Genomic DNA, 25,443 nt, shown 5'->3' on the forward strand with positions numbered 1-25,443 from the left:
AGTTAGACAGACATATAGCCTACTTGTTTCATGCTACATTAACCAATTAATCTCAATTTGGTTGTTTTATGTTAAAACAAGCAAAAATTATGAAATTGAAACGTTTAAATGTTTCTTTTTACAGGTTAATAAACCTAAAACCTAATTTCACTATAGCGTTACGAAGATTAGTCAACCCAAAGACCTTGTTTTTTAATGTAAACCCAAGGTCAAACACTACATTTGATATATGGAACGAAATTGCATGACTGTTCGTGTTCAGTTTCGTATCGGCACATTGTCATCCTGACCATGAACAATCGTTAACAACACACTTTGTTGTAATTCATAATCTTGCCTAACTTTGCTCGAAGTACTTCGGTCGTATATTAAGTTGGGCCATCTTCTAAAGGTTAGTTTTTCCCTATGTACCTGGACAGCACGACTAAATTAACGCTTTCAACGTAGCAACGCCGTTTTAGTTCGTTAATGTTTATACAAAGCATTGTGAAGCGCTTTACGTACAACAAACGCCGTGTGTAACCTCAAAATAGATATATATCTGTTTCTTGGGACATGCAGCTAAAATAAATCAATAAATCATTAAAACATTTCTATACTTAACAACATTTATGGTAATTTATTACCACAGTATATACATCCAGTCGTCATTAGGCACTCTGGTTGCAAAAATTCTCGATGGGTTATACAATAATACAGTAGGCTACATCACTGTTCTGTTAATGCTTTAATTTTATTCTCGCAACTCAAGTTTAACTTTGCATTCGGTCGGACATCTGATCAAGTAGATTATAGACTTGTCAATCGGGGGCAATTGGCTTGAACCACAGCTAACGTGAAACCTCTGCAAGATTTTCACGAAGAAAATAAAAGTCTCAACTCTGGCCAAACTTTCGCCGAGACAGGAGCGAGGTCCAACTGAAAAGGGTATCATCTTGTTTGAAGCAACGAACTTTCCGTTTTCGTCAATATGTCGACCCGGGTCAAACTTTTCTGGATTGGGCCACGTCTTAGGGTCCAAGTGCGCTCCTTCAAGATTTGCCATTAACTGCACAGAAGAAAAAAACGGTAAACAATAACGCTTGGCAGTGTTAAAAACAAGTCTTTTTGAAATGACTCAAGTCAAGTCATTTGCGATATAACTTAAGTCCAAGTCAAATCTCTTGCAAAAAAAGTAATAAGTCAAGTCCCAGTCAAGTCATCAGTTGCCCAAGTTAAGTCTCAGCCAAGTCATTATTAAAGATGTTTACCTTCTAATCAAGTTATTCATATAAAAATAAAACGTTAATCCAATAAAATTGATAACCTCGCCCGATCATGAGCATTATCTCAAATAAAAAAATAACATAAAAGTAACATATAGCAAGCACATCTTTTTACGTGCAACACTAAAATAAACAAATAAATTTTATGAAAAAAAAAAGATAAAAGTTCTTTTTCGCGATTACTTTTTGACGTGTGGATTTCAATTTCATTGCGTAAGTACACAAAATAAAAACTGAAAATATACAAACTTTTGTTCCTTTTGGAATGAGGTAGCCGTCTATTTCGATTTTGCCGGTCGAATAATGCATGAGAGACAGCGGCGAAATGCCTTTAATCCTCATTACTTCTTGGATGAAAGCACAGGTCAGTGGCATATTTACTCGTTTTTTAGAAGTTGGTATACCGTCTGTTCCTGTTGGTTTACGAAAAAGATTCAGTTTAAAGCCATTCATCTACGCAAAAACACAATAAATAGAACAAAACTAAAATTTACATTATCAGCAAGAAAAGTTGCACAATTTAACACAGGCAAATTTCCAAGCCCGATATATTTCTTTAATTTAATGTTTTGAAGCAGGACTGAAAAAAACGTAGAATAAGAATATAATAAATCCCCATTACAGTTTATCTTATCGCAGATATTTGGTTTATTTTTTAAAAGATATTTACAGCATGACATATCCAAGCAGTACACTGTATTATTACCCACTTCAAAAAATAACTGCTTACACGCATTACCTTGCTAATTTAAGTGATAATAACTTATAATAAAGCGTTAAAACAAACAGAGCCAAGAAATGGCGTATTTTGTAAGGTTTTCGATTGTTTTTATTGCAACAAACACGGCTTATAGTGATTAGTATTTTGTTAAGTTTCGATTTTTGGCTCGTATAGAAACTTTTTTATTTATAGGTTTAATCTTTAACAAAACCCCTTTTCTGTATGTTTGGGTATTTAACAATCCTTAAATAACACGATCAGTTTTCGCTTGACTTACCTAAGACGTCGCATATTTCATTTTCCACTAGTTTTCCTTGTTCTGGAAAGTTGAGGAAGTACACAAAGAGCCAGCATAATGTTGTGCTTGTAGTTTCAGAGCCCGCTAACAGCAAGTCAAAGCAAACCCAAGACAATTGTTCGTCCTGCGATTTAGTTATTAAAGGTAAAAATGTGCTGGGCCAAGAGAAAGAACATGTTGCTTTTCAAATATTATAACTACAAACGCTTAACGTTTCCTCCAAGCCAAAATGATAATTGTGAAAATGTTATAAGTAACCGGGTTTGGAATAACTAAAAATTAAAATGAGGTATTTCTTACATTTCCCACTCCTACACCAATAATAATAAGCTTGTATGATACACTAAGTGCTCACAGCAGTTCAAAACAAATAAATTTTTAAATAAAACTAGTTTGACAGAGCTGTACAAAAGTGAGGTTACAAGAAGGCGATTAAACCTACCACATTTAAATAGATTTAAAAAACTATGAGCCAATTATAATATGTAAAAAATATATTTTTTGTTACATTCTTTTTAACTTTTACTACGTATCAAAATTACATTAAAGGAAATTAAAAAATAAATTGCCAAGAAAGCTGACTTGATTTAGGTCTTTTGGAGTTTTTTCATACAATCGATTTATTCCCAAATTAGTATACGTAAAACAATTTGCCTGGCTTGTTGTGTGCTACCTTATTGATATGAAGTAATGTTCACAATGTTTGGACGAAATTACCAGTTTAAATAGGGTTATACTTTTGATATTCAAAGAGGTTTGTTTTTATGTTTTCTAAACGATGCCGATTACTTGACTGGAAATTGACTTGGATTTGGACTGGACTTGTAATGTTTTGCAAACGACTTGACTTGAACTTAAGTCGTTTGTCCAATGATTGATTTGGAAGTCATGGAAGTGAACACTATACTGCTCTTTAGGTTATTAACTCGTGTTTTTTACCCCTTAAATGTTTGACAAAAATATAAGTTTATCATACTGTAAAGCCCTGTTGTTTCGAATCCTTTCCGTATATTTGTTCAGCCGAAAAAGCATCGACGAAGTCTTCAATATTTTCGGGATCGAAATTCTTTTTATGCTCGTCTATAACGTTCTGAATGAATTCTAGAACAAACAAAAAATGTTTTTAACATACACTGTTTGTAAATGACTTCGTTTTCAAGCATTTTATAACGTTGTTTATTAACTAAAAATGTCAAAACGTCCGTGGTACTGTAAACACTTTTTTTGTTTTACCGTAGAAAAATCATCATGGATACGCCCTTGTTTGCGATAAGTAGAGCAAAAGCTTAAAATAGTTTAAGGTATTCACCATTGTTGTGACCAGTCATTTCAAATTGCTGTAAGTCAATTGCAAAAAACACAAGTCCAAGTCAAGTCATTTAGGCTACATCATTAAATAAAATGTTAATTTGTTAAAATAGGTTATTTCGTCCGATCTGAGCGACATTTTGATAAGCAAAGAATAACAAAATGCATAATAACGAGCAAACTGTTTTACAGGCAGAGATAGGGGTAAAAAACTATACAAACTTTACCAAAAATTATTTAAAGTCTAAGTCAAGTCGTTTGCCACAAGGACCTCAATTCAATAAAAAGTCATTTATCCAACAAGACATAAAACAATCCAAGTCATTTTTCCAAAAAAAATAAGTCAGTTGTAAACAGAGACACTTGCATGTACTTCAATAAATTAAGTCATTGCAACACTGGTAACGGTAGTTGTAATAACCACATTCCTTTTTAGAGAAAAATAAATGCGATTGGTTTAAAACAAGTTCTTAAAACTTTTCCGTCGAGGTTCCTAGAAGTAGCATTTACCTAAAATATGTTTAACGTGTCCTTTATATCGCTCATATGCCCCCGAAAAGGGTGGGATATACGTGAGAAATCCGAAGATGGTCATTAGGCCGACCATTGGAGAATCTTTGGGGTCTGAAAACCTGCAGAACAACAAAGTTGTTTTGAAACTTGAAAAACCAAAAATGTTTAAAACAGTGTTTTAAAAAACTTTGGCATAGCTTAGAGATGTCGGGTTGACATTTTGTTCCAATTGCGATACCCGATATTTTGCGAAAATAATATATCGATAAAATACCAAATTGCGTCATTACTAGGGCCCGCAAAAGTCAATAAAGTTAAAAATATTTAAGGACCTCGTCTGTCCACGAATCAAAGAATAAAGTTGTTTTCAGCACCTAGGGGACTGTTACTAAGAGGTTTATTGGTCAAAATAAAGTTAAAATTTACAATAAAGTTAAAATTTATTAGTAAAGTCAAATTCGTCAAATTATGGCTTTTGACAAAGTTTTTGTGTTTCTTGAGAGTAGTTTACGTAAAAATCGTCGTGGAAGCATTGTAAATCAGGAACTGCGACACAAGTAAACCATATTAACCCATAAAAGCAGGCAAAATGTCACAATCCCCACTTGGATCAGCAGTAACTTTTATCGCAAATTATCCATTTTTTATTGGTTGTTACAAAACACTTCCTCTTCATAAACGTGGTCTTTTCGAAGATCAACAGTTTGAATTTTAGGAATAGCCTACTGACATTCTGTAATACAAAAATGCCTAAGCAAGCTTAACCTATCGCCAAAAAACGATGCACTTTTTAAAATCCATAAAACACCTTGACTTTGCGACAACATATCATGTTTGGGTCTGAAATTGACAAAATATTATGTTTGGGTAACTGGTATTAATTCAAGGAAGAACTGTGGCCTCTACAAACAAGCAATTTCGTTAGGTTAAAATAAAGTTAAAATTTGATAAAAATAAAATTAAAAAAATTTTTTTTTAGGTTCAAATAAAAATGGCCCTAGTCATTACTATGCTCAAACAAGCGAAATACATAAGATTACAACATTCTAAGGTAGTTTTCCCAGGTAGTTACACTAAAATTAGCTTTAGTGTTCATCAATTTAGTTGAAAGTTGTTAGTCTACTATTTTGTATTCAAATCTCAAATCCTAAAAAAATTCTTATGATAATTTGGTATTGGATTAGCACCGATATCACCCTAGTATCGGAGAAGTACCGACGGTACGGCATGTATCGGGCATGGGTTCCCGTCCGATAGTATCAGAAATCCTTATATACATAGGTACCACTAATCCAGTGGTTCTCAACCTTTTTTCTTTCGTGGCCCATTTACGTTGCAAAAAAATTCTGTGGCATGCGCTGAACAATAAATTTACATTCCTTTTTAATTCCTCCCCAAGCCATTATTCCCGTAAAATTTGATATAATGACACAAATGAAACTAAATCTAGCTTTTTAAATTAGTCTGTTGCCCACTTCAAATGTTCTTATGGCCCTCCAATAAGCCATGGCCCACTGGTTGAGAACCGCTGTACTAATCGTACGCGAAAAATTTCCTGGTAGTAGCCTACCCGGGCAGCATTCAGTTCTTTAGCGAATTTAACGTAAGTGTAATAAATCTGTACTTATCAGCGATGAAAGTAAGTTGTTTAAAATTAATTTTGGCCTCGATAAATAAACTTAGGCGAAATGGTCTCTTTTAGAAACCAAACAGAATGCGAAGCGAAAGTAAAAAACGGTTTTAAATGTTTAAAAAGCGATATTTGTTTGGTAATTAATATCTTGTTCTTGGAAAACATTTGTTTTGCGAAATATCAATGACCCTTATGTAAGGTTTAACCAAAAAGTAACTCAATCGATATGGTGAATTGAGGATCGATCTAGAACATGATTTTCGGAACTTTTTTTAAATAGGGCCTGGTGACTGTGAGACCTGTCTATCGCCGGGCGATAACTATAACGATACATAATCGCAAGATGGATATAAAATTCTGTGTCAACCCTTACTAATTTAAATATAACTAAACGAAGAAAATATTTTTAGCTATGAGGGAGCTGTAGTTACAGGTAAGAAGGCGCTGGCTCTTAAGACGAGAGCCGACGGCTGCCTAAGTCGCTTACAAGTCCCTTGTATTTGACTCAATAGAACAGGCTGCTAAAATATGTGTTCTTAACTTCCTAAACTCTAGACCAGCGGTTCCCAAACTGGGGTCCGCGGACCAAATGGGGTCCGTACAGCAGTTTCAGAGGGTCCGCAAGGAGAATTAGTCTTTTAAGTTTTTAAACATTAGTCTATGTTTTAAACATTATCTGCCATCTTTATTGTCTTTAGTTATGCTTTATTATTCGATCATATAGCGTGTTTTATGATGTCTATTGTGACATCATAAAGCATCTATTATGCTGTATTACGTGCTATCAGCGAATCGTTCCCATTAGTTAGAACAGGGTGGTCCAAACCCAGTTGCAATTTCAGCCAAATATATCTGGTTAATTAAACCTTTTTGGGCGAAATGATAACGTCTTTGTAATTTAGCGATTTTGGAGTATGCAACATCTCTTTTACAGTCTTCTAATTAAAATGTTTGTCAAATACGCAAATTTTTCGCGCTTCGCGCACACCAGTTTTCAAAGTCTCCTAACATTCGATTTTATTTGCGCACAATTTCGACGACAGAAGCAAGTTTCTGGAGCGTATCTGTCTTTCGATGCTACTTTGTGACGTTATCTTTAAACATTTCATGCCTCGACCAAACGAAAAACGTTGACCCGCTCCTGGTACGCATTTAGCCTACTTTATGTGGCCCGCAAAGAATATGCAAGAAATATTGTGGCCCGCGATGCAGTCAACCGTGGACCACCCTGAGTTAGAAGGTTGTTACATTAGAAAGAATCGTGACTGCACTATAGTGTATTACAAGAAATATGGGTCAACTGACCCTTGAAAATTTATAGGGTCGCGAAATACCAAAATAATTGCAACGGGTCCGCCAGGCAAAATTTTTAGAAAAGTTTGGGAACCGCTGCTCTAGACAAAGTCACTTCACTCAGTTGACATTGCTCGTTGAGTATATTCACAAATCTCAGCGCTACACACAATAAGGTAACTCGCCGAAATTCAAGCCGCTAGTCTATGTGATAAAATAATCGCGAAAGGCCGCTAGCACTCTGATCGGTGCTAGGTCATCAGCTAGCAGACAACGGTCACGTGCAGTCGTGCATAGTGACGTCAAATTGGGCAAATGTAGAAGCGAAAAATAGGAAAATACCTTCCAAACGCTACATATTAATGAATAGACCTAGTAAAAAGACTGTAGTGAGCTATAGTAAATATATCATTTAGTTTAAAATTTAATCAAATAAGAGTTTTAAAAACCATCAAATAACATTTTAACTATATTTCATCTTTATTAAGGAGATATGCCGCTGTCCCGCGGGCTGTAATATGGTGACAACTATACCCTAGAATAAAAATAAAAATTAACAATTGCACTCACATAGCATTAACGTGGCCTATCAGCTTGATGAAGTAAGCATCGTCGTAGCTGTAATGTTTTCCCAACGTTGCTCGAGTTATGACGTTTGCTGATAATGTGTATAGGCGTTTCTGAAATAAATATGCTACAGGAAAATGGCTTTCTCTGTAGAATAACGTTTTTTCAAACAAAAAAATCGACGTGCACTTCAACACATTTGTTTTGACTCAAAAAAATTTGAGAAACAGGGTTTTACTTTGTGTTAATTTTGAAGAAAGTACTGTAATTTTAACCATTAATGTAAAAACAAAATATGCCCAGGCCTACCTTAAAATCGACAGGACCGTCTATTGTAGATATAAAATCAATAAATGAATCTCCTTCGTTATTTATTATATTCTCCATTTTGTGATTAGATAATCCAGCCCTGGAAAACAATGTCAGTTTTGTAAAAAATCCCGATTCCATATAAAACATTTTTTATAATAAAAAAAAAATGTAAAAAAACATTTTTATAAAAAAAAAAAAAAAAAAACTATATTATCAGTTTGATGATAAGTTGCAAAGCCAAAAAGTTTGAGTAGATCTACAGCTTCGTGATTATTAAGACGTTTCGATACGAGCTTGTATCATCTTCAGTTAAACTGATAACAATTGCGTCCCATCTCTTATAAGTAGGGCGATTACTTTTTGACTTGTCAAAATTTGTCAAAATTTTTTCAAGTCAAAATTAAATAAAAATGCACATAAATCGCTTACAAAATTAAAAAAAAACTAAAGTCAGCGTTTTGAAATTGGTCGTTCAGTTATTTTGAAATTTATCGTTCATTTTATCAAAAAAAATAGTTTTGATATAGGTTCAAAGTCCTTTTAACCGTTTTATATCTTTATTAGAGCAATAGAGAGTATAAAAACGCGTGATTAACGACGCCTTATTTAAAACAATGTATTTCTAACAGGTCAAAATTTTGTAAAAACATATTATTTTCAGGTCAAAATTTGTCAAAATTTAAATTTTTCAGGTAAAAATTTCCTATTTTTTAGGTCAAAAAATAATCGCCCTACTTAAGTAAGTGATGCTTGAATTGCTTCTCAGTCACATTAACTGAAGATGATACAAGCTCGTATCGAAACGTCTTAATACTCAAGATGCTGTCAATCTACTCGACAGTTTTGGCTCTACAATTAATCATGAAGCTACATTACAGATCCGTGCATAGTATACCCAAGTATATTATTACTGATATAGGTATTTCAGCATTGCGCACCACGTCACTTTGTTGGCTCAGTTTCTTGTATTTCTCCGTAAGGTAGCGTAAACATTTCTAAGTAGCCATATTTCAGGCAACATTTCTAAGCGTTAATACACACTCTACGTTGCGCAACATTATTTTTTTTTGCAATAATATATATAATCGTAAGGATTCTGAGTAGGCAAAAAATTTAGAACGCATTATCTTGCAGAAGCAAAACCTTGACAGATTCTTTGTATTGCTGAGGATGTAGTTTAAGCCAAAACATGGGACATATCGAATAATCGTTGGATATGGGTATTGGGTAACCCTATACTAAACTAAATCATTTCAGTTTTAAGCAATAAATTTTGCAATACAGATAGATAGATAGATAGATTTAAATTTATTTCGGAACAACGGTACCATGCATGCAAAATTTGAAATAATAAAGAAGCGTCCGTAGTTCCCAGGGGGCGGCGAAAGACTGTTAAGTCATCTAGTCAGCTGCCCCCTGGCTGTGATTCAATTCAAGTTCATTATTTTTTCATATAAAAGAAAGCAATACGAATCAAGATAGGCTACAACAAAAAGGCTATTCGTAAATACAAAACCAAATACATTATATTAAACACAATTAGCTTTACATTTGAAAACTTATTAAACATTTTACTGTTACGCAGCGAGCCTACTGTGGAAAGATAGTTAAATAGATGTGAAACTGTTTCGGCACAACAGTATATAGGCCTATATGCAAAAACTAAAAAAAACGTCCGTAGATTTCAGGGAACGGCTAAGTAATTTTACAAGAAAAAAAAGAAAATGAAAATGAAAACGAAACATGATACTTTACAAAAAGAACTATTCGTAAGTATATCCAGAACAGAAATGACAAAACAAAATACATTATATTAAACACAATAAGCGTTAAGTTTGAAAACCTATTTAAACACTTTACTGGTACGCCGCCGAGCCCACGGCGAATAGATAGATAAGTAGATTTATAAATCTTTTGGAGCAACGGTATATAGGCCTATATGCAAACACCAAAAAAAAAAAAAAAAAAGAGTCCGTAGACCCCAGGGAACGGCTAAGCATATTTACAAGGAAAAAGAAAAGTAAACGAAACAAGATATATTACAAAAAGAACTGTTCGTAAGTACATGATTAACCGAAAATCTAAAACAAAATACATTATATTAGACACAATTAGAGTTACATTTGGAAACTTAATTGACAGTTTACTTCTAAGCCGGCGCCCCCATTGTAAATAAATGCTATGACAATCATTGATGCAGAACTGATTGCACGCTATATTTTTTATCTAAAATTTCAACTCGTGTTTTTTTTCTTATCTAAAATACTTCATTATTACCCCTGTTTCGCAGATTAGCCAATTTTACCTTTTTAATTGCCTAGGGTTTGTTTTGATTTTGTGTTTACGTTCCCTCGTGGTAAAAGTTCAACAACATTAGTTTAATTGCCTTAACAAATGACTTGTATGGTAATAGTTTAATATTTATATCTAAATTCTCCCAATATTTTGGCCCTAAAAATCCTATGGTTTTTCTTCCTGAGTTGGTGGAGGCGCCGACTTGAAAATAGTTTTGTTTATCCCGCAGCCTTGTATTATGGGAATGTAAGTTTTCTAGGGGGGCCATCAAATTTGCCAATGTTTCTGGTAATTTGTTGTTTTTAAAGTTATGAATTATTTGCAATATTTCCAATTTGGTTAGGTCGTGCAATTTTAAAATTGAGTGGTTATGATATAATGGAAGTAATCTTGTTTTAGGAGGGGTGCCGCTTAAAATTTGGATTGCCCTATTCTGTAGTACTTCAAGATGTTTTAATTTAGTTGGATAAGCTCTACCCCAGGTTACAACACAATATCGAAGATGAGTATTGATTAAGCTATAATACAAAAGGCGAAGTGCATGAGTGTCCAAATAATATTTCATTTTTGATAAGAGTCCAATTCCCCTAGATATCTTTTGTTCAATCATTTTAATATGAGGTATCCATGACAATTTATCATCTATGATGAGGCCTAAATATTTCGCTGAATTTACCTGTTTCAGTTTATTATCCCTTATTTTAATACTGAATTGATTTTCTATTTCCAAATTTGAATTGGTTACCAAGTAATGTGTTTTAGAATGATTAATTGATAATTTATTAGCCCGAAACCAGTGGTCAATTTTTTCTATATCTATTTGAATTATTTTTTGAAGCTGTTTTATGTCTTTGTTAGAAGAGTAAATGACAGTATCATCTGCGTATAAACTACAATTTATATTTGAGTTTATTGGTAAGTCATTAATGTAAATTTGAAACAGGAGAGGTGCTAATATACAACCTTGTGGGACACCGCATACAGGCATCGACGGATTAGAAAGAGTTTTTCCTACTTTTGTACTATGCTTCCTTTGCCTTAAAAAATTTTCTATTAGTTTCAAGGGTGGGCCTCTGATACCATAATGATTTAGTTTTTTAAGTAATATTTGGTTGTCTATGGTATCAAAGGCCTTGGCTAAATCAAGAAAAACTACACAACTATATCTGTGGTTTTCTTGGTTATTTAATAGGTTTTCATATAATTCTGTTGTGGCAAGTGAGGTTGAGTGATATTTCCTAAATCCGTGTTGATGTTTACTAATAGTTTTATGTTTTACAAAAAATTTTAGAAGTTGATGGTGCATTACTTTTTCAAATATTTTTCCAAAAATAGGTGTAACCGCTATTGGCCTATAGTCATTAGGTGTTATTGGTCTACTTAATTTTGGTATGGGTGTTATATGTGCCTCTTTGAGGCATTCTGGAAATTCTGAATTCGCTATGCATGAGTTGTAAATTTGTGAACAAAACTTGTGATGCCATTTGTATGTATTTTATTGGAATATTGTGTGGGCCACTAGATTGCCTTATACGTAAACTTTTGATGTATTTTTTAATTTCAAATTCTGTGGCTGGTGAAAAAAAGAATGAGTCTGTTGTGGAGTTTATTTTACCAAGGTATTCATGATATTTGTGATTTGCGGTTGGGATTTGATTAGCCATTGTAGTTCCTATGTTTATGAAATGTCTGTTTAATGTTTCAGCTATTTCATTTTGGCATGTTAATTCCCTATTGTCAATTGTTAATTTTTCTATAACGTGTTTTGGTTGGATGTTATTTTGTATTGATTTTATTATTTTCCATGTGTCACAAGAGCTTCTGCTGTTTTTTAGCTGGTTTTGGAAGTACATCTGTTTGGCTTTTTTTTTTACCCTCGTAAGTAGATTGTTGTATTTTTTGAAAGCTAGAATTTTTGTTGCATCATTTGTTTTATAGCAATTTCGAAACTTCCTATTTTTTACTTTAATTGATTTTAAAATTGCTTTGGATATCCAGGGTTTTGTTGCTAATTTCCTTTCCTTTCTAGTCATTGAGCGCAAAGGCGCATGTTTATTTAATATCGCTGTAAAAATGTTAATCAGCTTTTCAAATTGTTTATTGTTTGTAGCTTCCGTGTTATCTCCAGTATAAAGATTGTTTTCTAAATCAGCTAAAAATTGCTCTTTGTTAAATTTCGATGTATCGCGTATATGGTATGAGATTTTCCTTTTGTCAACAAATTCAGTTGTATAAACTAACAGAAATACTGGTAAGTGATCAGACATGTTGTAATCTATTATCCCAGGGGTTATATGATTTAGTATAGAATTTGAATAAAAATGGTCCAGTAGTGAGTTTTTGCTATGTGGTTCAAAGTGTGTTGCCTTGTTTATATAAATATTTGTCCCTGTACTTAAAACATTAGTTGTGTAGGTTTCTATTTTTCTGCTTGACTTCTTTAAAAGGTTTATATTAAAGTCGCCACCTATAATATAGTCGCTTTTTTCGTTTTGAAGCGTTTCTAAATTAATAACAAATTTTTCCTCAAACTCATGGAATTTATCTCCAGGATGCCTGTATACGACTCCCACAATAGTTTTCATTGATTCCTTATTGGTTAGTTCAAACCACAAGTTTTCACAGTGGCTTTCTTTGTCTATTGTAATTTGTAGGTCTGGCCTTGTTGTTACTTGGTAACCTGAATCAATGTAAGCAGCTACCCCTCCCGATTTGGTTGGGGAATCCACATGTATAAAGTTATATCCGTTTATGTAATTGTCAAAAGGAATGCTTTCTTGTGTAATTTTGGTTTCTGACACTAATATTATGTTGGGTTTTTTATGTAGCAAATTTAACATCTCCTCCAGGCGATGTTTATTCTTTGCAAGGCTTCGAATATTAATATGTATTATAAAAAAAGTATCCTTTTTATTTTGCTTTTTCAAAAGACTATTTAGTGATTTGTCATTATAATATGTACATTTATCAATATTTTCATAAAATATGTTTTTTGTATTAGTTTCTTGTGTATATTTGTTGGTAGTCATCTCAATATTTAAACAATAAATAGCTATTTACAATATTTACAAACAATATATACATTACACTGTTTCTTCGTATATTTTGGCAATCTCAATCCAGTCGATATCCAATTGAGTTTGTAATAAGTCCTCTGGGGAATCAATCCTGAACCATTTTTCGCCAACTTTAGCCATTATTGCTCCATTCGAAGAACCTGTTGCTTCTATATCAGGTAAGCTTTTTAAGTAGTACATCAATTTGTGCCGGGTGTAGGTCAAGTCTTCGTTAATGTAGATTTTTTTTGATGCCAGTGCCCTTCTTTTTTGCATGAACTGTTGTCGTTTTTTGTATGATACAAATCTTGCTATTATTGGGCGATGTTTGTTTAGCTTCTTTTTGCCAATTCTATGTGCCCTTTGTATGTCCTGTTCGATAAGTGCAATATTTAAGTCTTTTGCTACCTTAAAAAGTTCCTTCTCCCCATCATCGTCCTGTCCGTCAGCCTCTGGAACACCATAGATTCGAATGTTTTCCCGTCTTCCATATTGTTCTAATTTGTCCATTTTGTATTTTGTTGTGTGTATTTCCATCTTTAGTTTTTTATTTTCGTCCTTTAATATTTGGATTTCTTCCCTTGATGCTTGCAGTTCATTTTTTATTAGAATTACCTCGTTTTTTGTTTCCAATGTTTCTTCTTTGATTTCTGTTATTGTTTCTTTAATACACTGAAGTGTTTCCATTGAAGTTTTCATTTCTTTCAGGTCATGTTGTATAGATTTTAAAATAGTCTCATATGAGGGCATTTTTAGGATAAATTTAATCAAGTCCTATGACCTTAATTCGAATGAATCTTAATTCGAATGACAGAAAACACAACAATAATCTTTTACCTCATATTAATGCGACACTGCGTTTGTAAACAATAGACTATAGTTTCGAAATTGAAATAACGTGCGAAATTGTACTTACCCTCTGAGAAACTTCAGAGCAAAGTGTTTTTGCGCTTTGAACGCATCGCCGTACTTATTGTTAATCAAACCACTTTCGCCTGTTACCTCAGCAAATACTTTGACATATGGACGACTGGAGCTTAGAGCACCTTGTTTGACGAATACCTGCAAAACAGATTTTTTTCATTAACTTAATTATAAAGCGGGTTTTAACAGGGGTGAAAGTAAAATAATTTTCTTAATCGAACGATCAAAAAACGTCTTCCCGGGCCGCATGAGATTGTTCAAGATGGCGTCTAAAACCCTGAGGTTGTTGTTGATGTAGTGCACAAAAATGCAACTAAAATGTTAGTTAAATACATTTAAAGAGTGACGGGATGACCTGTTAAAGAATAACTGCTAAAATTATTTTATGCCGTCCAGACCGTTCCGGTTTACTTTCATTGCTGGTTTAAACCTTTGAAAGGAAAGCCAACTTACACTTCACACCAATAAAAAACATACGATGAAACAGATTTGCGCCAAATTCTCACTTAACTGGGAAATGTGTCTTTAAAAAAAACAACAAGGAACAAAAAAGTTTTCTTAGACTTAACGTTTTCACAACTGTTCCATTTAGTCGTAAGTCTTAAATATACGCCTACGAAATATATGTACGGGACCACTTTTAGGATAATTAATAACTTTTTCCCGTTGTGGCGTATTTCATTAATGTTTATTCAATAAGAGTATCGCGTTTACTTGAGAACGTATTCCAACACAAAATAAAACTAGCGAAAAAATGTTTGTTAAAAAATGACTATTGTTTTGTGCGAATTTTATAGTATCTATACCTCTATATCTAAGACGAAAAGGAAATCGTCCGTTGAAACATTACTTACTTGGGTAATTACGTCAACGGTGTTGAGCACCACATATTCATCTCTCCCAAGGCGAATAGACATAATTGGTCCATACTTCTCCAGACTCCATCTTTTGAAGTCTTTGGCTGGATCGGCCGACATAAAGGGGGCAACCCCGAGAAGGGGAAAGCCTCTTGGTCCGGGCGGAAACTTGGAACTGGGCCGTTTGTACCAGTACAAGTAAACCACAGGAATAAGGATCAAGAGTACATATTTGGCACTAAACAGCGCAGACCAGCAGAGGCAAACATATTCCGATAACATCTTGCTAAACCTTACCAGTTGAACTGAATTCTTATCTAGAATGTTGCAATGTTTGTGTAATATTGTAAAATCACCTTGATCTCTGAAAAACAAATATCGACCTAAACCCCTGATAGGTCACAGCACTGGTTCGGGAATTTTACTAATGTTGCACCGAACATTTTATCGTTTGTTGTGTGTTGTTTTCGCCTTATTTTCAATATTGCGTTGTCACTAAGGCCTACTTAACTTTTCTTGCCTCTTCAATTCCGCACCCCACCTTTCACCTGTATATACCTTCATCACGTTTGCTGTTAACAGCTTTTTATCTTTCATTACTGTAGCCGTCAGACCTTTTTAGCATGCCCCATTGACCTTAGTTTTGGTAAGGCGTTATAGTAGATTGAGCAAGGCGGGGGCTACGACTAGTTGAAACTTGAAACTTTCTTCGTTTACGCCCGATTTTAGTGGCTGGCCGCTTTACATCACTCTCTTATATTGTTTTATGTTTTATGTGTCAGTTCGTCTGTGTGGCCCTTTATCGCATACAAGATTGATACGTCTCGTGTAGTGCCGAGGCTTCCGACATGCCGTAAAGTAGGGATCCGTTATTTTGGGCATTACACTAATAAGGTCAGACACTTCATGTAGATGTTCAAAAATATATATGAATATAATTTATATGTATTCCGCCGGCAAAGACACTGTCAGTATCAGAGTAAACAAGCAATAATGTTCATGCCCCAAATTAAGTAGTTTACCCACTAATTCGTTTTTCTTTTTGCTGCCTATGAGTCGTTTGTTGCAGTGTCGTTGAATCTGGGTCTGGCGCACGGGTTGTTGTTAAAACAGGGGTTTTGCAAGCTGGACTTTACTGGAAGTTATGGGTTTTAGGTTACTGATATTTATTTTTTGTTTGCTACTTTTGATTTTATTTTATTTTTTCAATTCTACTGCCTAATGTATATACTGTTCTCGTTAACTAAAATATACTGGCAATACCTTTGCGCATAATATATATACATTTTTGTTAATCTACATAAAGTGTCTGGCCTTAATACTAGCATTGCCAGACCGTTGCTGTGTTCTTATCTACAATTCTATTTTCTTAATTAAAAAATTAATCTTAGATTTATTCTTATAGTTAATAGACCTATTGACATAACATTAGGCTGCAATGTGCACAGAGGCGTATAAAACGACTGCGGTGCTTAGCGATAAATCGCCGACGTTTTTCGAATTTAGCCTGCTGAGACTTAACAAACGTAGTCAGACAACCGAAAAATACCTTAACTGCGAGTTTCTTTTATTGGCATGCGGCCTTAGGCGGTCAAATTAGTTTGCAGTCCATGATGCAAAGTTACTAAGCTGCGGCGATATACATGGCTACAGTCTGAAACCAAATTAAAATCTGCAAAATCTTGCAGATGAACATTACAGACAACTTGTTTGTTACAACGCCGGCACTTTTAGCAAAAGCGCCCTCTGTCAGATAAACAATAGCCGCTGCAATTACCGAAAATCATTTGTCTCCCAGTGCCCTTTTAACGATTTCAGTTATCATGATCAGCACGGGTGACGCACGCCTAACCAAAACCATTTGTTTACACTTTTCGGCAATTTGCCGACGCAGATACCAACATGATCGCTTTAGCAAAATTCAGCAAAACGCTCAAATCGATCAATTTAAAGTCAGGTCTGTCACAAAACTGGCTACAGCTTCCTGCGCGTTCGTCCTTTCAACTGAAAACTAAAAATAGGGTGTAGCGTGTCGTTTATTTATTGCATTCGTGACACACGACTTGCGTCACGTTGGCGTTGTGCCTCATTGTGTTGCATGTAAGGTCACTCGATCAAACTACGCGCTGCTGGGAGGCTGTGTTTTATGTGCGCCTACAAATAGTGACCGTCAACGTGATAGAATCTTTTCTTGGTGAATTCTCACGCAACGTTCATCAATGGCAAAGAGAAACAGCAAAGAAAAAATCTTGAAACGTAGGGTTTTCACAGAACATTGATGTTGAAATAACACCAAACAACTTGTCGTTTGCTTATGTTTCAGTTTATCCGACGAAAATCGATTTGATATTGGCCCAATCAAAACATTTTAACCAATCAAACATTTTTTTGGTTTTTTAACACGGGAGAGCGCCAGAGGCGCCCGCAGAAAATTTTCCAGGGGGAGGACTGTAGCGAAAGGGTACGGGATGATTGGGGGGCACATGTTTGGCATTGGCCGTTTGCTGACGACATTTGGGCACCGCTGTTTTAGCTCCTGATTTTTTGCCTCTGTTTGGGCTTATAGGTGGTAGTTGGTGGTGTTAGCAATTGGGCTAGGGTTAAAATACTTAAAAATATTCGGGGAGTTGGTGTTAGTCATGAGTGGTGTTTGGGGTTAGATGAAAGGTTGTGTTGTCCTTTTCTTGGCCATTTTGGTCTTCCGATGTCGTCATTTTTTCGGCTTTTTCCTGACTGTCTTTTATCCCGAAGTTGGTATTGTTCTTATTTTGGTCTCAAGGCTTTGGGTCTCTTCAAAGATATGCAAGTATAAACCTATAAAATAAAAAAATGGCAAGCAATTTAAGAGAAATACAGGTACATCTCAAAAATTTCGCGCTCGCTTCGTTCGCAATGTGCGCCGCAACGTTCAAAAAATATCCCAACGTGCGCCCCCAAGTAAAAAAGAATAAGAAACACTGCATTAGACAGTTCTGCTTATGATATCTATAGTTTGATCAACAAGGGAGATTCCCTAGGGCGATCTGACAGTTTTGTTCAATGGCAACGGTCGTAAATGGAAACTAGTCGTTATGATAGCTTTGTTCAATTTAAAAATAAATCGCTTTGCTGAATTTTAAAAATTCCGAAAAAACGAACTGAAGAGCAATAAGAGGCAGCTATATAGTAAATTCGTTATTAATAAACGTTAAGATATATTTGTGCCAAACAAAATTCAATTTGAAACAAGGGCGCTGGTCTTGTATCCTATATTGGCATATTAAAACGTAACAACGTTAACATATTACTATGGTTAGGCCGGTTTAGTTAAAATATTACTAACAAAGGTAACTACGGTAACTTACACTGCTAATGATGAGCAACATTGAAACAACTCGACGTCATTTAAAGACTACACTGAAAGAATTAGGTGATCTGAGTACATCTGGCATTAATTGGCAGAGAGGGTAAGTATGTTTAGGAAATATTCAGCACTGTCTTGTAACGACCTAACAACATCTTTTTTAAAATATCTACTGTATTGGTTATTCACTACATGCAAGATCAAATTGTTCGATATTTGGGTATTGCATCTTGCACTTGTTTACCAGAGTGTGTTTTATAACAATACCAAAACTATACATTAGGTATTTTGGCAAACCCCAATCAATATAGCCACGGTTTAGTTGGTTATTCAATGAAATCAACTTAAAATATAAGTTCAGCATTACTTTAGTTACGAAATCATGGGCGAAATAAAGTAAACACAACGACTTTATCGACCTTAATTGACCTCGTTAATAAGTTTTTTTTATCGCGTTGGTCTGGGTCGTTGCCAGCAGGAAAACATTCCCGTTGGATAATTCCTTGTTTATTTTGGTTACAGACAAAAGCTTTTAAGCCCGAGATGTAAAAATGCAAAATTCGCAACCTATAGAAGAAAAACAACTATAAACTAGACGGGGGTGCGGTTGTTGTATATTTTGTCAGGGGATATATTTTCAGGGCTTAGTGTTTATTTTCAATTTTTACTTTATTATATGGGCCGAAAATTTATTTTCGGGACATATATTGTTTTTGCCGCTATTTATATGGGCCGAAAATTTATTTTCGGGACATATCTTGTTTTTGCCGTTATTATATGGGCCGAAAATTTATTTTCGGGACATATCTTGTTTTTGCCGTTATTCTTTTTTGGTTTCCTATGGTTTCCTATGGTTTCCTATGGTTTGTTTCAGACCGACTTTTGTCCGAAGCTTTATAGAAAAAGTAGACATCGTAGAACCTTCAAATTTTCAGACATGGCGTAGAGTGGTATGTAGGTGCTTTGTAAAAGTTTATGAGGCTGCACTCCCAGGGGCCTTTGCTTGGGGGGTAAAAACCTGAAATATTGCGTTTTAGCACTTTGTAGCTAACGACAGCCATCTAGCAGCAGAAAAACTTTCATACAGAATTCGTTCATATTTGCTTGCTTTGTCCAGCTCGCGTCGCGACGAGGCGGCTGCTGGCATCCCTGCTGCGCCCTATTGTCCCGCGCGTGCAACATTTGTGTTGGAAGTGGCTTGCCTAGTAAAACTATGCACATGCGACTTGCCTTTCATAAAGAGGCCTCTCTAAGTAAAAAAACCTATTGCTCTTACAACACAAAATATTTTACCACCGCAAATTTAAATGCGAATCCTACAGGCAGTGTACACATCTCTGTTAGCACATGTTGTAATTGTTGCACCATTCAAACATATCAACACCAGGTCTAAGCAAATATAATTATACAAGGGCCGCAACAACAAAAAGCTTAAGTTTAACGCATTCTTAACGACGACGTTACAAAGCTACGTCATAACATGGCGTCATAAATAAATAAATCTTGCGTTTATTGGATTTAAATTGGCAAAACTTTCAATATAAAACGTGGCTTATTAGGCACATAAACGTGTTTGCATATTGCTCAAAACTACAGATTTAAACTCTGTTTCAACAGTGATTGCTCAGACCAAGGCATGGTAAAAATTTACACAGTAAAAGTTGGAAAAAGTATAGCAAACCATAGACGTTAAATCATTTAGAGAGAATGAAAATATTGACTTTTTAAACATGCTAGCTGACCAAAATGTGATAACATGGCCGTAAGCATTATCTACGTAAATTTTTATTGATCAAATGTATGTTTCGATCATTTGCCAAAATCTACGCCATATTTGAACCCCCTTCGCTTCAAAGCCATAAGTTATTATATTATTATACACAACTTATAATTGTGTGTAGATATGTTGGATTGGAGTAACATACAGAACAGGTGCAAATAGCAAATATTCTCCAAATACGATGTTTCCAATATTCTCCAAATCGTATTTCATCGTATTGTCGCGGTAATACACAAAGAGGTAAGGCCGTGAATAAAGTTTCACCCACCGTACAATTAACGGAGGGAAGCATTTCGAGTAGGGATGTTCAAGGCAGAATATCGGCGACTCATTTATAATGCTTGCTTTAAATGCGGCGTCAGCATTTTTTGGGGCGACCAATTACTTCGCGATAAGCTTCGCCTAATAATCAAGTGTCAATAGGGTGTATTTACCGCCGCAAGTTTAAATGCGAAATCTTAAGGCAGTCTACGCCTCTCTGTTAGCACCTGTTGTGCATCTTGCTCCAACCAGCATACCAATATCAGGCCTAAACAACTAGCAAAACTTTCGATTTAATAGTTTGCGTATTAGGCACATAATAGTGTGTTTCATATTGTTTAAAACTACAGATTTAAAGTCTGTTTTAACAGTAATTGCTCGGACCAAGCCATGGTAAAAATTTACCGAGTAAAAGTTTGCAAAAGTATTGCAAACCATAGGCGTTAAACCATTTTAAGTCTTGAGGAGAATGATAATATTTGGTTTTCAAACACGTAAGCTCTGGCCAAAATGTAATAAAATGGCCATGTACATTATCTACGCAAATTCTATTTATCAAATATATGTTTCGATCATTCCCCAAATACTACGCCATATTTGAACCCCTTTCGCATCAAAGTGGGGAAGTTTTCGGCCCATATCTGTTTTTGCTTGCAGAAACAAGTTAAGGAAAATGAAAAACAAAATATGAAATATATAATATAAAATACACAATACAAAATACAAAATATTAAAAAATAAAAAGTGTAAAATAAAAAAAATATTAAATAAAAAATAAAATAAAAAAATAAAAATAAAAAACACACAAAAAAAATAAAAAATAAAAATTAAAAAACGAATATGAAAAAAAAAATTGAAAAAACATAAATAAATAAATAAAATCAATTTCAAAAAAAAAATTAAAACTAAATAAAAATAAACACTAAGCCCTGACAATATACCCCCTGACAAAATATACAACAACCGCACCCCCGTCTAGTTCTTTTTTGGTTTCCTATGGTTTCCTATGGTTTCCTATGGTTTCCTATGGTTTCCTATGGTTTCCTATGGTTTCCTATGGTTTGTTTCAGACCGACTTTTGTCCGAAGCTTTATAGAAAAAGTAGACATCGTAGAACCTTCAAATTTTCAGACATGGCGTAGAGTGGTATGTAGGTGCTTTGTAAAAGTTTATGAGGCTGCACTCCCAGGGGCCTTTGCTTGGGGGGTAAAAACCTGAAATATTGCGTTTTAGCACTTTGTAGCTAACGACAGCCATCTAGCAGCAGAAAAACTTTCATACAGAATTCGTTCATATTCGCTTGCTTTGTCCAGCTCGCGTCTCGACGAGGCGGCTGCTGGCATCCCTGCTGCGCCCTATTGTCCCGCGCGTGCAACATTTGTGTTGGAAGTGGCTTGCCTAGTAAAACTATGCACATGCGACTTGCCTTTCATAAAGAGGCCTCTCTAAGTAAAAAAACCTATTGCTCTTACAACACAAAATATTTTACCACCGCAAATTTAAATGCGAATCCTACAGGCAGTGTACACATCTCTGTTAGCACATGTTGTAATTGTTGCACCATTCAAACATATCAACACCAGGTCTAAGCAAATATAATTATACAAGGGCCGCAACAACAAAAAGCTTAAGTTTAACGCATTCTTAACGACGACGTTACAAAGCTACGTCATAACATGGCGTCATAAATAAATAAATCTTGCGTTTATTGGATTTAAATTGGCAAAACTTTCAATATAAAACGTGGCTTATTAGGCACATAAACGTGTTTGCATATTGCTCAAAACTACAGATTTAAACTCTGTTTCAACAGTGATTGCTCAGACCAAGGCATGGTAAAAATTTACACAGTAAAAGTTGGAAAAAGTATAGCAAACCATAGACGTTAAATCATTTAGAGAGAATGAAAATATTGACTTTTTAAACATGCTAGCTGACCACAATGTAATAACATGGCCGTAAGCATTATCTACGTAAATTTTTATTGATCAAATGTATGTTTCGATCATTTGCCAAAATCTACGCCATATTTGAACCCCCTTCGCTTCAAAGCCATAAGTTATTATATTATTATACACAACTTATAATTGTGTGTAGATATGTTGAATTGGAGTAACATACAGAACAGGTGCAAATAGCAAATATTCTCCAAATACGATGTTTCCAATATTCTCCAAATCGTATTTCATCGTATTGTCGCGGTAATACACAAAGAGGTAAGGCCGTGAATAAAGTTTCACCCACCGTACAATTAACGGAGGGAAGCATTTCGAGTAGGGATGTTCAAGGCAGAATATCGGCGACACATTTATAATGCTTGCTTTAAATGCGGCGTCAGCATTTTTTGGGGCGACCAATTACTTCGCGATAAGCTTCGCCTAATAATTAAGTGTCAATAGGGTGTATTTACCGCCGCAAGTTTAAATGCGAAATCTTAAGGCAGTCTACGCCTCTCTGTTAGCACCTGTTGTGCATCTTGCTCCAACCAGCATACCAACATCAGGCCTAAACTTATCTAGCAAAACTTTCGATTTAATAGTTTGCGTATTAGGCACGTAATAGTGTTTTTCATATTGTTTGAAACGACAGATTTAAAGCCTGTTTTAGCAGTGATTGCTCGGACCAAACTATGGTAAAAAATTACCTAGTGAAAGTTTGCAAAAGTATAGCAAACCATAGGCGTTAAACCATTTTTAGTCTTTAAGAGAATGATAATATTTGATTTTCAAACACGTAAGCTGGTCAAAATTTAATAAAATAGCCATATGCATTATCTAAGTAAATTCTATTTATCAAATATATGTTTCGATCATTCCCCAAATTCTACGCCATATTTGAACCCCTTTCGCATCAAAGGCATATTTTAAGTGGGGAAGTTTTCGGCCCATATCTGTTTTTGCTTGCAGAAACAAGTTAAGGAAAATGAAAAAAATATATATAATATAAAGTACACAATACAAAATATAAAAAAAAAAAATTTAAAAAAAAAAAATTAAAATAAAGTAAAAATTGAAAATAAACACTAAGCCCTGAAAATATATCCCCTGACAAAATATACAACAACCGCACCCCCGTCTAGTCTTTTTTGGTTTCCTATGGTATGTTTCAGACCGAGTTTTGTCCGAAGCTTTATAGAAAAAGTAGACATCGTAGAACCTTCAAATTTTCAGACATGGCGTAGAGTGGTATGTAGGTGCTTTGTAAAAGTTTATGAGGCTGCACTCCCAGGGGCCTTTGCTTGGGGGGTACAAACCTGAAATATTGCGTTTTAGCACTTTGTAGCTAACGACAGCCATCTAGCAGCAGAAAAACTTTCATACAGAATTCGTTCATATTCGCTTGCTTTGTCCAGCTCGCGTCGCGACGAGGCGGCTGCTGGCATCCCTGCTGCGCCCTATTGTCCCGCGCGTGCAACATTTGTGTTGGAAATGGCTTGCCTAGTAAAACTATGCACATGCGACTTGCCTTTCATAAAGAGGCCTCTCTAAGTAAAAAAACCTATTGCTCTTACAACACAAAATATTTTACCACCGCAAATTTAAATGCGAATCCTACAGGCAGTGTACACATCTCTGTTAGCACATGTTGTAATTGTTGCACCATTCAAACATATCAACACCAGGTCTAAGCAAATATAATTATACAAGGGCCGCAACAACAAAAAGCTTAAGTTTAACGCATTCTTAACGACGACGTTACAAAGCTACGTCATAACATGGCGTCATAAATAAATAAATCTTGCGTTTATTGGATTTAAATTGGCAAAACTTTCAATATAAAACGTGGCTTATTAGGCACATAAACGTGTTTGCATATTGCTCAAAACTACAGATTTAAACTCTGTTTCAACAGTGATTGCTCAGACCAAGGCATGGTAAAAATTTACACAGTAAAAGTTGGAAAAAGTATAGCAAACCATAGACGTTAAATCATTTAGAGAGAATGAAAATATTGACTTTTTAAACATGCTAGCTGACCAAAATGTGATAACATGGCCGTAAGCATTATCTACGTAAATTTTTATTGATCAAATGTATGTTTCGATCATTTGCCAAAATCTACGCCATATTTGAACCCCCTTCGCTTCAAAGCCATAAGTTATTATATTATTATACACAACTTATAATTGTGTGTAGATATGTTGGATTGGAGTAACATACAGAACAGGTGCAAATAGCAAATATTCTCCAAATACGATGTTTCCAATATTCTCCAAATCGTATTTCATCGTATTGTCGCGGTAATACACAAAGAGGTAAGGCCGTGAATAAAGTTTCACCCACCGTACAATTAACGGAGGGAAGCATTTCGAGTAGGGATGTTCAAGGCAGAATATCGGCGACACATTTATAATGCTTGCTTTAAATGCGGCGTCAGCATTTTTGGGGCGACCAATTACTTCGCGATAAGCTTCGCCTAATAATTAAGTGTCAATAGGGTGTATTTACCGCCGCAAGTTTAAATGCGAAATCTTAAGGCAGTCTACGCCTCTCTGTTAGCACCTGTTGTGCATCTTGCTCCAACCAGCATACCAACATCAGGCTTAAACTTATCTAGCAAAACTTTCGATTTAATAGTTTGCGTATTAGGCACGTAATAGTGTTTTTCATATTGTTTGAAACGACAGATTTAAAGCCTGTTTTAACAGTGATTGCTCGGACCAAGCTATGGTAAAAAATTACCTAGTGAAAGTTTGCAAAAGTATAGCAAACCATAGGCGTTACCATTTTTAGTCTTTAGGAGAATGATAATATTTGATTTTCAAACACGTAAGCTGGTCAAAATTTAATAAAATAGCCATACGCATTATCTAAGTAAATTCTATTTATCAAATATATGTTTCGATCATTCCCCAAATTCTACGCCATATTTGAACCACTTTCGCATCAAAGGCATATTTTAAGTGGGGAAGTTTTCGGCCCATATCTGTTTTTGCTTGCAGAAACAAGTTAAGGAAAATGAAAAACAAAATATATAATATAAAGTACACAATACAAAATATTAAATGAAAAATTAA

General features: G+C 34.9%; 2 protein-coding genes across 2 annotated transcripts; both read right to left on the bottom strand.

The window, feature by feature from the left end:
* Nucleotides 1–733: 733 nt before the first annotated feature.
* On the bottom strand, nt 734–7,985 carry LOC146133431 (cytochrome P450 2C3-like). The gene is made up of 7 exons (XM_083397745.1): nt 7,908–7,985; nt 7,602–7,711; nt 4,103–4,224; nt 3,261–3,385; nt 2,264–2,408; nt 1,515–1,678; nt 734–1,048 (listed from the first exon to the last, which is right to left on the bottom strand). The coding sequence occupies exons 1-7, from the start codon at nt 7,983–7,985 to the stop codon at nt 734–736; spliced, it is 1,059 nt and encodes a 352-aa protein (XP_083253871.1).
* A 6,188-nt stretch (nt 7,986–14,173) lies between these two features.
* On the bottom strand, nt 14,174–15,324 carry LOC146133432 (vitamin D 25-hydroxylase-like). Its single transcript, XM_083397746.1, has 2 exons — nt 15,040–15,324; nt 14,174–14,323 (listed from the first exon to the last, which is right to left on the bottom strand). The coding sequence occupies exons 1-2, from the start codon at nt 15,322–15,324 to the stop codon at nt 14,174–14,176; spliced, it is 435 nt and encodes a 144-aa protein (XP_083253872.1).
* Between the last annotated feature and the right edge of the window lie 10,119 nt (nt 15,325–25,443).

This window comes from Ascidiella aspersa, chromosome 9 (genome assembly GCF_963924565.1).
Source record: "Ascidiella aspersa chromosome 9, kaAscAspe10.2, whole genome shotgun sequence".
In the NCBI taxonomy this organism is placed as follows: Eukaryota; Metazoa; Chordata; class Ascidiacea; order Phlebobranchia; family Ascidiidae; genus Ascidiella; species Ascidiella aspersa.